The following is a 14827-nucleotide window of genomic DNA, read 5'->3' as shown; positions in this document are numbered from 1 at the left end:
ATCACGCACCGTTTCCAAACAATGCTGGAGGAAAAGCCACGTTGACGGTCCAGATTGAAGTGAGCTCCAGAAGAACACTGCAACAAGGTTCGAGTCCCCACGCTCCGGCTCCATCGCACCTCGCCTCAGAGTCCCGCTCGCAGCAGACATGTCCTCCCCGCCGAAGGACAAGGACAAGGTGGAGACCAAGGGAGGACACCCTCCCGCAGGTAGAGATCCACTGCTGCTCACAGCCTCGCTCCCACTCGAAGGCCTTTTCTTTCTGCAGGAGCTCGCTGCTAAAAAACCACACATCACATGACGGTGACTAACACTGAGCTGCTGACAACGTGGCTGCGCATGCACGTACGCGCACACTGGGATCTGCTTCGGTCGTGCATTTCGTGCATTTCGTGCATTTCCTCACTTCCTGATCCAAAGGGAGCTAGAGCTCTGCAGCGCCAGTAAAAAAACACGGTGTTCCTGTGCTCTTATATAAGGGTTTTATATGTGTAATGGTCTCTGCATGCTGCATGACGTGGAGGTCATGGCGAAGGGGGGGGGTCCTAAGGTGTACGTGGACATGAGCAGTGTGGCACTGGGCCCCAGCTGCTGCAGGCCTGATAGTGAGATAACCAGTGGGACCTCGCTCCCAGTCTGTGATTCCAGAGGAGGCCCGGAGCAGCAGTCTAACCGGAGCAGCTGTCTAACCAGGCCTGCAGGTGTGCTGCTGTGTGTGTGTGGCCACTGACATTATTACTGCTATTAACTGTGGAGACGACAGAAGTCCTGCAGCTGCTCAGAGTTCTGTCTCCTGCTCAAGGGCACAAGTCTTCTAGATGAGGGACTCGCTTCAAACTAGCTTGGCCTCCCTGTTGTACTATTTACCATGAAATTATATCTGGATAACACAACAAGAAATAAATCACTGCTTGCCTCATAGTATGATATCCTCTTTCTTTAACCCTCAATAAGAGAATAAGCCTCAGACAGAGCCTCTAGTGAGGGATCCCTCTCCCTTGAAGGAGGCGCCTCGTGTAACAGACCACACCAACAAAATACCTGTCTTTACATGATTCTCTGTGAAGACGGAGTCCAACATGCATGGAGAGATGTCTTTAATTCATCAGTCGTAATCATAATCCAGGATCAGCTGCCACCACGATCCACAAAATATGGATTATATTTAAGTAAGAATAAATGGTAATCTTATGTTACTTATCAAGTTCTAATGTTCCCTTGACAAGGAAAGTACAAAATGCTATGTTCTGTTTTCATCTCCAAACTCAACATGGTTTAAGTAGAAACCTATGGAATCACAAATGTTATAGTCTTGTATCTTTATAAAAGGAGATTTGGACAAACAAACTGTTTTGCGTGGCGGGGGGGCTCAGTGACTTTGATTGGTCATATCTTCTTTGATGTAGGTCACAGAGAAATGGTTAGCTGATTTGGTCATATGAGAAACCTCTCACAATGTTGTAATGTTTAATATTGTGGAGAGCATATAATGTTCAGATGAATATGCAGCTGGACGAGATTATTATTGTTTTTTTCAGATCCATTTATCTGTGACCTACATTAAGGGAGATATGACCGGTCAAAGTCCCAGAGTCCCTCCAGAGAGTTTCTTAGCCCATGTCTCCATTGATTAGGATCACTGACTCATGACCTGTTGCTTCCATAGGTTTCTCATGTGACCAAATCAACAAGTCAAATGTCATTAAGATCCATGTGTCTGTTTAATATCAATATCTTTGTATTTCCTAATTTGTCTACATTTCAAATGAATTACACTTATGAGCTCTTGAGGTACTGGCCTTTCTTGATGGTATTTCCCTTCTTTGCTGGTGTGTTGCAGTGAAGGCAGGAGGGATGAGGATAGTGCAGAAGCACCAGCCAACTGCCATCCCAGAACCACCGCCCAAAGTAGAAGAAGAAGATGACGACGATGAGGAGTACGTCAGCACCAGGTAACAAACCCACGCCGTCCTGCAGAATGACCACGTTACACGACCAAACACAAAACCAACCACTAAGAGCTAAAGCTACTATAAGAGATGTCAAACAATCCGAGAAGAGACTTGAAATGGCCACAATGATTTGGAACAATTGCCAAAAGAGAGAAATGACCACAGATAGACACAAAATAACCATAGAGAGATGTAAACCAGTTTGACTTATCACAAAGACTTAAAACGATGGCAAAGAGACACAAAACAGCTGCAGATATTTGCAAAATGTTTCCAAAAAGACCACAAATAGACTCTGTGACTACATAGGGAAAGATACTAGAAACGCACAATGACTGTGAAGAGACAAGAAAAACAACTGCAGGAAGACGCTTAATGACCACAAATCACGGCCATGTCACCGTCAAGTTTGAGTGTCTCGATCTCAGGAGACGTGTCCACATTGAGCACATTGTGTCCCTATCCCCACAAGTAAAACTGAGAGACCATCGAGTGCAAGACTTTACGATTCCATGGGTTGTTAGTAAGATAGAACTCCCACACATATAATAAACAACACACCACGGCTGCTCTCACGTTTCAGTAGAGCTGCACTGTGTGGCATCCTGCTGCAGACCCCTTGTGTGCTGTTGCCACAGCATAGACGTCTAATTGAGTACACAACATAATTGGTGCATAATTAGAGCACTAACGTCTACAACCCATTTAGCAGTTGCTATTGTTTCCTACAAGCAGCCTCGCTTTGCAGATTTTGTTCCGTTTCCATATTAGCATGTTAGCTCGAATCCATTGTTTGTAACGTGGTAGAACCACTGTGCGATTTGGGTGGAGCACGTTCATGCTTATTTTCAGTGTGTGTGGGTGTTTTTCCTCTCGTAACAGATATGAAGAAGAAAACGCAAGTCTTTTTGTTTTTTAAGATGAAGAATTCATATTTTATATAACACATAATATTGGAAGACAGAAATGGAAAAAGGGGTCACATATTTATATTCTAATTCAAGTGTCCGTCAAGTAGGGCTGCAACTCACGACTATTCTGATAGTCGATTAGTCACCGATTATTGAAACGATTAATCGACTAATCGGATTATGAATGACACAAATTCTCAATTGCTCTTATTTAGCAAACAGCTTTTAAATTTTGCTTGAGGTTGTTCGAGGCATGTGATGACTAAAAAAACAGGCAATAAAGATTGTTACTTCATTAAAAAAAATGTCTTTTAATAAACTTTGCTGCATATAAGGGTACTGTGACACAAAAGCAAAGACAAATCAAGTTTTTGACCATTTAAAACCAAGGACAGGCAAAGTTCTAATAAAAAAGATAAATTAAAAATCAAGTATCCATTTTTCCTGTTAACAAAAATAACAGGGAAAGTAACAGCAATAAAAACATCAACAAACGAAATTACAGTCTTCTTCTGACTAAATAATTGTGATTAAAAAAAGACGTTTGTCAGGCAATAGGATAACTTTTCGCTTTTAAACTCGTTAATAAAAAGTTTAAACCATATTTTTGTAATGGATGCTAGAATCCTGCGCGCAGGTATATACGTTTATATATAACATCTGACAGAGGCGAGTCCGCATCGTCTCCGTTACGATGTCACACGTGCCTCTTCCTAACATGCGCGTGTCCTGCTTCCATGGAGAACAGGTCCGCTGTGCAGATACTGCAGGTAGTTTTTTTCGGGCTGTTACGGGTGAAGTTCTCCCGAACTTTTTACTTTCTGGTGCGCGATGCTGCTGCAGCGGAAGCCGGCAATGCTCCGTGTTTTGACGCTATTGCACATGCGCGACTTTCAGAGATAGGAAGGAAGCGAGATGGCTCACTCCTCAGCTGCTTTCATCAGCACCTCCGGTAAAACGCCGTTTAGTTCCGCTGCGCGGCACGAAAAACACGTGCTGTGACGTAACCAACGAATCATCGACGAGTAAATTCGTCAGCGACTATTCTTGTCATCGATTTGTCGACGACGTCGATTAATCGTTGCACCCCTACCGTCAAGTAGAAACTTCTGGAAATTGTAATGACTTTTAATTTTCTATTTAATTCAATGCCTTTATCATCATTGCACAGTGGAATGGGAAATTACGTGTCCCAATAGTACAGATGGCAACATAACTCACAGACAGTTTGTAGTCTAATAAATCAATATGAAAACAAACAATTAACAGTATAAAAACTTGCACCACAAACAACACCTAGTAAACTACTTCAGGAAGAGCAAAGCGGCGGCATCTGGTCACACCATTACTTTTTGTATTAAATTATTAAGTCATTTAAAATGTTTATTTATGGAGCTTATCGTTTGAGGCTTTATGACAATCCAAGCTCACAGTCTAAAGCACATGGAGCATTTAGGACGTGTGCAAATTCAATTTTGCTACTTTAACCGTGGAAACGTCTTTTGACTCTAAAAAGGAAAAACACCCTTTTATGTTAATTCACATATTTGTCATTTTAAATGAAAATCAAATAACCAATGTGTTTTTTATAGAATGGTGATTACGCCCACATACGTCTACTCAATATTCATGAAGGCCCGTCGGCCGTGTGCATATTGGTACAGGTGGCATGTTCACACCACATATCAGTTGGTGTGTGTATTAATGAGAGGTGATAAACGGGAACTGACAAGCAGTGCAGCCAGCAGGGTTCAAGAACATTGCCAACTGTCAAGAATTTTCCTGTGCATGTACTTCATGCGTGCAACCTCACACACAGATTAGATTATTTATTGTATGTTATGCTCCCCTTCTCTTTGGCCCAAGATGATCGACACACATATAAATAGCATTTACAAGTACCAGTTGAAAGTTTGAGGAGGAACTTGTTTTGTCCCAGTAACAGTCCAAAAACCCAAAAATATTCAGTTAACAGTGAAATAAAGCAAAGCAAGGCAGCAAATACTCACATTTAAGAAGCTGGAAAACACTAAATCAGTCATTAAAGTTAAATTAAATATAACTTTATTATTTGTGAGTAGGAAGACATTCCAAAGGGCAGAAACTTCATGAATCAGTATTCAGATTTCAAAGAAATGGCTCCCTACTGTTTTTATAATTGTATTATCTCCTTTATTCCTTGCTTTGCTTCTCACTTAAAGATGCAACGATAGAGCAGCCAGCGAAATGCCTGATGTAAAAAATCAATATAGAATATTGTGGGTGGAAAAAAACGGTTCTGTAAACTGGCTACAGAGCCGTACAGTGTTTAATAGCAGCCTGACTATTTATTCTGCCAAACATTTCCTCTTTATAAGTTGCAGTCAGAGAAGAGGAATCATGACTGAGGCTGTGAAAATAAATTATATAAATATTGCGTTTTAATCACGGAGGAACCCCATTTAAAATCGGCCTTCACCTTGATTAACTCCCTTTGGCCCGGCTAGTTTACCTTTTCCCCGTGAAATGCTCATCTTGAGCTAAAAATTATGTCTTGGCCCCTCCAAAATAATATGCAGAGCACCTGCACCGCATTAATAAATGCAGTCGGTGAAACTCTCACACACACACACACTCTCTGTCTCTCTCTGTGTCACAGTGATGGACGTCTAGCAGGTGGCTGCTGGGTAAATTTCACATTAGTAGCAGCCAGTGAAGCGTTGTAGTCAGGGGAAAACCTGCCGCACCCAATCTAGCTGAGATGGACAGATGGGGCAAAGAGGGAGAGATAGGTGGCTGGATATGCCAAGGAGGAGAGGGAAGGATTATTTTGGTATGGGGGCCGTGGAGATTGAGATGCAAAGAGGCATTCCTCAGTAAGAGAGGGGGTAATAGAAGAAGGGAACGGTTGGCTGGGGGGGGCTTGAGATAAGGGCAAGAAAGCACATATGGAAGCAAGGTGGTGCCCCAGCAGATGCTTCTTGCTCACCAAGCCCCCTTTTCCATTGGTCGAAAAAACCTACTGAAACGCACTATCAATAGGAATAGATTAAATCAGCATTCCCAACCTGGTCACATGACAGGTGTAAATGGGATCCAGTTCCGATCGGCAGGGATGGAAACATGACACCCAGGTGAACATGCTAATTGGCGTTCATGACAACGGAAATTACAAATCAGGGGAAAGAACAGAAACTCTCCTACTGGCAATAGGAAAGAAGACAATTGGCTTTTTTTGTGGTTTTTACCTGGATTTGTGTTACATAGTGTTGTTACAGTGAGTGTTTGAGAAGGAGATGGTAAAGGAGCTAAATAGATTGAATGTGCTCGTTTCATCACTTCAGTGTGTGATGAGACTATCTGTGCAATGTGTAAAGACAACATGATCATGGGCCACATGATCTGTTTGCGCTGTCACCTCTCCTACATGTTTGGTCGGGAGGTGAATGTGTCCCGACGCTCAGAAAAAGACAGGCTGGTGCCGCGTGTGTACGCTTTTCACAATTACTAACCGTAGTCGAGTGTGCAGGAAGCAGACGGCTCATGGTTAAAAAAGAAAGTTGAGAGGAGACAGGCAACAGGCGTAAGTTTCTATGGCAACCACCACCTCGCCCACGACGGCAAGATTCCTGCTCTGCTGAGGCGGACAGAGAGAGACGGGTGGGGCAGTGTTGGTGGTGAAGCTAAATATAGACACAGTGAAACCTGGAAAAAAAAGCATTCATGTACATTTTATTCTTTTTGAGTTATTTGTTCCGATTTGCATCTTGTGCTGTATCTCCCTCGCTCTTTCTTTTTCTCCCTCGTTGGCCTCCTTTCCTCCAACTCTTCTCCTCCTTTGGCACAAAGCAAACTCCTCACCAGGATTCCCCACAGATCTCTACTGCCCCCTGCCGGCCCCCCTCTGTCTCCTGATGTAGCCACACAACCACAGCAGAGATCTGTCACTTTTGCTTTGTCTCGTGTTCCCTTTTCGAAGTAAGGCTTTCTTTTTCACCACAGAGGTAGAGAGGTGTTGGTTGCATATTTCTTATAGCAAATGCTTTTGTGTTGGGTCTAGATTCAGGTATTCAGACATTTTCTTAATCTGTGATTAAAAACTCTTCAAACTGATTGTCTGCTCTCTGTTTGATAAACATCAAACAGAAATATCTAATGTGTCTTAACAGTATCTCTATATATATTTAACCACCAGTCAAGTGTAAGAGTCTGTCTGACTTTAAATAAAGTGTTTCATACTTTTGACGGAGTCTCTCTGACAAGCTGACACATCACTCATGTTTTGTCTCTCGAGACACATCTGACTGCTCCATCTCTCAGGCCTTAAAAACACTCTGACAAAAAGCTAAGTTTGACACTAACAAGATTCAAATGCAGTCGTTTAACACCTCCCCTTCCTTTGCAGTCAGTATTGCAGGATTTATCCTCAGATTGATCATGGTGCCAGATCTTCATCTCAACAGAGACATGTGAAGGCCCAGCATGCAACCCATGTGAATGTCATACCTCACTTTAGATACTGCTACTGTACATATGTACAACACGATGTACAAGTTTTTTGTCATTCGTAGAAAAAAACAGCTGACTGGGCTGTTTTAATCGTTGAAGGAGCTGAATGTTTACAAGCTAGTTTACAGCTAGAAGAGCTTGTTGGATTAAATGAGGAAATCTGGGATCTCGTAATGCCAGCATGCCATTTTTCTCAACCACCATGGGTGTAATAAAAGCAGAAACTCCTATGCAGCAGAATCCTCCACCAGATGACAGTTTTTCTACATAAATGTACATGATGAATCTCTGTCTTCATCTGACTTCATCTATTCTCCAGCTCTGTAGCTCCTATATATTTTTTTAGATTTAAGATTTGACTTTGTAGCCAAATGTTCGCTAGATGCATCAGAATTCAAATGAATGAGAAGTACACTTGCTTATACAGTATTTGCTCTGGTTTAGTTAATTGAATTGCTAAGAGGAGGAAACCATAGTATACACACAGCACTTCTTAACAAATTAAGGGTGTGAAGATTCAACAGGTCTCTTTGACGTGCTCTCAGAGGATCCCACAATAAGATCCCACAACATGTTTTGAATTTACAACTTTTAAAAAAAAATGAATATACTGAGCCTTATAATGAATCTCAAGGCCAAGGGCCCCCATTGGCTTCAGGGTGAGGAGCCCGTGCCAACTTTGCCAATGTACTGATCCACCATTGGATGGGTTGATGAGATGATTCTGATTGCGATCTGTCAGAATCGATTTTACGCCCGTGATTTGATAGTAAGTAGATTTTGTAGATACCAAAGGTAACCGCTTATGTGTCCATGTGTTACTGTCTGTGCATCTTAGCTAAAAAGGTAGAAGCATTAGTTCGTCCAACTTAAAGGCCTTATACCAAACCATATGTTAAAGTGTGTGTGTGTGTGCAGGCAGCAATAAGACCTGTCGAAATTGATATCAGGCACTCGATTTGATAAGATGTGGTGTGTATATTTCTGTAAAACCCAAACCCCACACTTTACAAGTGGTTATTGAGGAATTCAACATATCCGAGCCTTAATCTAACAGCAAGGTAAATACTCTGATTGAGATAAGCAGCAGAGGAAACTCAGTGCCAAGATGTTGATTGAAGAAATCCATTTCTAAGTGATTCGCAGATGTTTTGGAACCCGAAGTTTTGTTGATTCTGACGGCTGAGGTTGCACTTTGTCGTCCGTGTCCGAAACTTTTAATCTTTTCACCATTTTTAGGTTGTTAATGGGGTAAGCTCGGAGCTGGACACGCTTGCTGTTATAACTAATGTCTTTGACTGGAGTTTTGAAGGTGGCTACCACAACTGTACTCTTTTGCCCGCAGGGGGGGGTGACGATGTCATAAATTTGGATGCCGCTCGTTTGTCATGTCAAGGTCGATACTTACCTCGGGTTCCACATTTCTCCTTCTCGAATTTTCCCTCCCTCCATCCCTTCTTCTACGTCTGAGTGAGCGCTCGCCTCCCTCTCTCCCCCCTATCGTTTCCCCCATCCTCTTTCTTTTTGCTCCCATGTCCCTGTGCCCTCTCGTCTCTCCTTGCCACTTTCCCCCCTCCTCTCTCCACCCTGACCTGCCTTCAGCCTTTATCTCCCTTCCTCTACTTTTCCCTTCTCCTTCCCAAATCCTTTCTTTGTCATCACCTCCGTCCTTTCCCTCTCCCCCCTACTCTCCTCCTGTCAAGCTTTCATCCAGAGGCAGTGAGCCCCGGTGTTTGGCCAGGATGATTTGGAGCTATTTAAGCTACTGGCAGGTCCATCCGAGGGTGTGTGTGTGTGTGTATGTGTGAGAAACACTGTGGGTGTTATTTGTGAGGACAGGTGTGGATGTTCGTGCTTTGGTGTTGGGCGACTTCTTGGGGTGGGGGGGGGGGGCTTGTCGTAGCCAGATGGGTAACCTTTCAAAAGCACACAATCACCAGAGAGAAAAAGCCCAAGATACACACTCTGCTCAATGTCCACCATGTTGTTATACTGATATGTAATTTTCATTCTCTCTCTTTATCTCTCTTTCTTCTTTAGTCCACCAAAGGTTCCTGTTATCGTGTCTGGAGTGGTTACAAAGGTAAGAGACACACACACACACCACCAGTAATGTTGAAGTAAGCAATATGAGCCGGTTTATATCTGGGGCATGAGCTCTACAGGGAGAGGTAGAGGCTCAGTGCTGTGATAATATGAGAGAACGGTAAAATAAAAAGGAAGAGAAGGGACCTTTTTTCTCTCCACTGACGTCAAGTGCATGATCACTGTGTGGGAACGGTTTGGTTTCACTCTATAACATTATCATAATAATAATGGCTATTTTATTATATGTAACAATAGCTGTTGTGGTCTGTAGTGTGTGTAGTCTCCTAAGACCTAACACCATACAAAGTTACCACCACCTCATTTTGCAACTTCAAAAATGATTTAACCGACACAGCGTTAACAAATTGTATATGTTACAATGGTACAGCCACACTTTGCAAAGTGGGTTAAAGTCTGTGGAGAGCTTCAGCCATTTTGCACAGTCACATATTGACGGCTTGTCGTCCTTATCGCAGCAAAAAGCTGTAAATCAATACGTATTTTAAGATCATGTTGGGGTTAAAACGCAGCACTCTGGAGGAGTGATATAAGGGGCATGTGCATGTTGATAAACACTTTGAAAATCCCTCATTAAAACCATAATTGATTGGTAAGAATCCCACCATTGAAAGAATAAATGAATAAAAGAAAGTTTTAAAGACCACAGACACAAGTCGGTCTAGAGAAAATAAATGTTGTTTTTATGACAATTTGTGATAAATAATAATAATAAAAGCAATATTAAATAATTGTCTTAATAGGAGAGATATATTGATATCAAACCAATTTAGTTTTACAGATTTTGTTCGTGTGGTGGAATTAATTTGATAAATTATCTTAAATACCCATCATTTGATTGATAAAATATATTTAGAACAGAGTTAATTGAGAATTTATTTCAGTTGACATGGTTCAATGTTTTAAGATGTAGGGTTGGGCAAGTAGGAGTCATGGTTAAAGTAGAACGAGGAAATCAAGGTAACGGCAATGTATTGTCTTTCCTCTGAAGTCACGTGCTTGTGTGTTTAGAAAAGTGTCTGACTGGCTGAATGGCCCTGTGTCCTGCCCTGTGTGTCTGTCTGAGTGTGTGTCTGTCTGTCTGTCCGTCTTTGTGTGTGTGTGTGTGACTGTGTGTGCTTGCAGAAGATAGCGTTGATATCAGCAAGGTGGCAGGCATCCCATTTATCCCCCTGATCCTCCTCTTGCCTTCCCATTTGCCCCCCTATCACTGCCATCAAACCCAGAGGCAAGCAGTGCACAAAGCCTCAGAAAAGCCTCGTAGGAGCTAAGTGAAACCCTTGTGTGTGTGTGTGTCCCCTGGGACTTTACAAAAATAAAAATATTAAACATTTCCTGGCTATGTATTGTCTGTTTTTCTGGTAGAGCGAGTCACTAGAGCTCTGGAGTCTAATAAACCTTATGGGATGAGTCTGGTCTAAGTTTAGACCTAGAAGCTGGTAGTGCTGCTGGGACCTAAAAATAGAATTTTCATTCTTTAATTTTTTTCCCATTTAATGATTTTAATGGACTTTAAGAAAATAGATTGTATAAAAAAAACAGCAAATATGCTATTACTTCTCCAGATAGATGGAAAAAGTGAAAATGAGGTATGACACCAGGAATCGTAGTGTGCCGCAGTAATGGAGTTAATTTGCTGCATTCCCTCCTGTACGTCTGCATCAGTGGGATGGAGATAAAGAGGAGGTTGAAGCTTCAGAAGAGAGAGGAGGGCCCTAATGGAGGTCAGATGCTTCCACGTCCCCATACAGTTAGCTGTGGAATTGGCTTTAAATCAAAGGAACACACATGTGCACACTGTGAAGGTTTTCTGCCCACCTACACATAATGTGCAGACATGCAGGGGGAAAAAACGAGCGCACAGCCGCCCATTGAGAACACAACCGTGCAGAGGGAGGATTAGGGTCAAGCAAGGATAGGGTGGGCGAGTAAAGTTCAGTGAAAGGCTTAGAGACGCAGCCGATGCACGTGTCTGTAAGTGGAGAGCATCGATTTAAATTGGCTATATAACTTTATCCAAGCGGAAATCCGAAGAACTCAGAATATGAAGGAACGGCGTGTCAGGTTATATTAATGCTGGAGTAGTGACCTTCACATATGGCAACATCTGTACAGATGAACTGTAGTCCAGTATTATAAATTATGGAATTAAAACCATCAATAATAATCTTAATTCTGTATGTAGCAAACAAATGTGTTTATTATGTGAGCATGCTGTGCCACAGCTGTAAACTATATCCACATAAAGGAATGTTTCTGAGAGGAGCAGATATAAGAAAGGGAAAATCCCAAAGAAAGCTGGTATGTAGAGATAAAAAAAAGAAGTAAGGATAACTAGGAAACAAGAGGAGCTGAGTCATAATCGTTGAAAGTCCCTGAATAAAAAAAAATGTAATGAATGAGCAAATTCCTGCTTTGAACTGTTTTCGAAGCAGAGCTGTTTACGAGCCTTTTTCTCTGAATGAGAGGTTGAGTTTGCAGAGCAGATGAGCAAGGCATTTCCTCATTGTTAATATGATTATCAGAGGAATAATATTTGTATTATATTACTTCATATTCATTTCACACGTAAGTTTTTACAGACAAAAGAAAACAAATGTATTAGGAAATTGGTGTTTCTTCCGTTTATCAAATCCCAGATGTTTTGCCTATGTTTGATGCTCTTAGTGTAACAACCACATCTCTACTCTACTGTTTAGTAGTAAAGTGGATGAATATTAATAGAGCCATATGTTGTTGCAGTGGCAGATTCTTAGCAGTCGAGTTGCAGCGAAGCTCGTGGGTGGTGTCAAGAGAAAGTTCAGCTGACAAATGTATGATCAACGGAAGTGAGGCGACTGTTTTCCCTCGAGGTTTGAGCGCCGAGTCGCACCACAATGAAAATAATCTAAAATATGAAGCTCTTCATGTGCAGTTAGTTTAGCCGTTGTTTCTTTACGCTTCATGTGATGGGAAACGGCTTCAAAACTGCAAAACTGATGTGGTCTTGTTTGACGTTTCAGCGTTATACTTCTGGTCATTTTGGGAGCAGCTTCATCTTGTTTAGTGAACACAATATGCTTGAACTAATAATAAGGCTAGGGCCTGGGAGGATTAGCGTCTAAGCCTTTTATACCTTGGCCCTGAGAGCTCAAATAAAACACAACACATTCACAAGGAGAAAATATCTGGAGGGCTTTGAGCTCTTAGTGCCCACCGTACCTTTTGTGTTGAAATTCAAAGCTTCAAACCCAGGTGATTCTCCTCTAATGCCCTGACAACTGACTTTATTCTGTGCAGGGTGACAAGGACTTCACCCCAGTTGCTGCCCAGGTGGCCCACCAGAAGCCCCAGCCTGGTGTCCCCAAGCTGCCCACTATCCAGCAATGTAACCAGCACATCCACCAGCCCCGCAAGTGAGCCAGGCACCAGGCTACAATGGCTCCGCTAACTCCACCAGCCGGCCTTCCCCAAGGGAACACAAAGGACGAAGAGGTTTCCCCACTTGGCACAGATCTCCCCCTAAATAATTGAAGAATAATGTTTTGCGAGCCTTTTGTCAGCAACAGGCGCCTGATGCTTATATAGCCATTTTAGAAGTCCCACTCTTTACACCCTTGCTGCAGTGGTGCAACTAAGTTCTGCAATTCTGGATCCACTCCTTAAGAGAGGTTGTTATAACAGTTGTACAGTCTTAATATGGTATAAATGGGCCATGGGTCTTCTAAAATGGCTATTTTACTTGTATTCAATTGCTGAGAAATTGGTCTTATATCTGAGTCTCTGGGGGCAACTCTCACTCCACCGATGTGCTGACAAATACCACGTCACCCCAACCAGCCAATTACAACAAATCTGTCAATCAGGCCAACTAACCAACCAATCACCTCTCACAGCTCAGGCTCCAGCCTTCTACCTACGAGCTTCACAGACCAAAAGAACCAATCGTCGTATCCAAGAATTGGAGAGAGGTCTTACACGATCGCCACAAACCAAAACCATAGAGAGCATCTATCTAAATTGCAAGAATCAGTTCGATGCGGGTGTATCACTGAGACCGTTGCCAAAGTGCATGTGCACAGCCTGGACCAGAGGAAGTAGAAGTAGAGCGTTGTATGAGAGCACTAACCCGTCATTAGCCCAAATGCTGAGGTTACCAGCGACTGACAAGCATTCCTTATGATACCTTCCCCCATATTCCCAACAGAAATATCCATCAAAATATAGATGTGACTCATCAGTAATCAGAGTTTAGAAATATATCCACACTAGAGAAGCACCTGATTTAATAAATGTCCAGTAAGAATAAAAGAGACGACCCATTTTTCTGTAATGATGGCCGTCATTACCCAAGTAGTTACCTGATGCATGTCCTTAATGTTGTGACTCAATATGGCTACTTACAATTATAGCAGAAGTAAACAATGCTACTCCCCTCTTGCTACATGTTCTTACCTTTAGCACAGGAGAGCCTCTCTCTCCTCTGATCCGCTCTCCTAGCAATGTCAAATAATATTAATGCAAACCTGCTTTGTCGCCAAAAATGTCCACGCTGTGCAGCGTACGCAAACACGCACCTTCCCTTTTCCTTAAGCACCCATCCCCTTACACTCAAGTGTCATTTGTTGCAACAACAAAAAATGTTCAGGTTTCCAAGAAGGAAAGAAAGAAAAGAAATTTACCTTACCAAGAATGAATGATTTCGTATGTTAATTTAATTCAGTTTAAAAGAGTTTTATTTTTGTTTTGTTTTCTGTTCTTTTTTTTAATTATGAGTAAATTGTTCAAATTGTATAAATCTTTAGTCGACGAGTGGACTTGGGTAGTAGGTGTGGTTGTCATAGTAAATAAAGATATTGACTATCTTGAAATGTCTTTTTAAGCTTGTCTTTGGTTGAAAGGGGCGACGACTGAACAGAAATCTTGTGTTGTCACATTAAAAAAATGTTTAATAGCTCACTACTAGATAAGGGAATTACAAAGCTGGGACATTTTAAAGAAAGAAATTGTTATTATAACTTTCAAACTCGTCCTCTTGAGAATTTGAGCGTCCTGTGGTGAATTAGCACCCTGCTCCAAGGGATGAGGGCTCAGCTGGTGTTTTCAAATGAAACGGGAGCATCTCTCCAAGAGCTGTGTGTTTCCTTTCAACACACACACACACACACTGTGCACCAGGTGTTAGCGCATGTAATCCATTTTTACGCGAGCATCTGTACCAAGGTGTTCTGTCAGCTTGTGTTAGCCCAATAAACCAGCCAGCGCTGGCTCAGTTGGTGCGAGTAGACACAATCTCCTTGACTCTCCGTGTTTGTATGTACTTCTCTCAATGTGGCAGACCTCTCATCCCCTGCCGTGCCCTATTAGACCGACTGGAGGAACACAACAAGA

The 14827-nt window shown here is 42.2% G+C and overlaps 1 protein-coding gene across 1 annotated transcript; it reads left to right on the top strand.

The window, feature by feature from the left end:
- Window positions 1-14307, top strand: dap (death-associated protein). The gene is made up of 4 exons (XM_061093648.1): window positions 1-209; window positions 1841-1952; window positions 9392-9434; window positions 12737-14307. The coding sequence occupies exons 1-4, from the start codon at window positions 149-151 to the stop codon at window positions 12854-12856; spliced, it is 336 nt and encodes a 111-aa protein (XP_060949631.1). The 5' UTR covers window positions 1-148; the 3' UTR covers window positions 12857-14307.
- The last annotated feature ends 520 nt before the right edge of the window (window positions 14308-14827 follow it).

Source organism: Limanda limanda, chromosome 20, assembly GCF_963576545.1.
Source record: "Limanda limanda chromosome 20, fLimLim1.1, whole genome shotgun sequence".
Lineage (NCBI taxonomy): Eukaryota > Metazoa > Chordata > Actinopteri > Pleuronectiformes > Pleuronectidae > Limanda > Limanda limanda.
The sequence above is the reverse complement of the archived record's forward strand: the minus strand, read 5'-3'. Positions and strand labels throughout refer to the sequence as shown.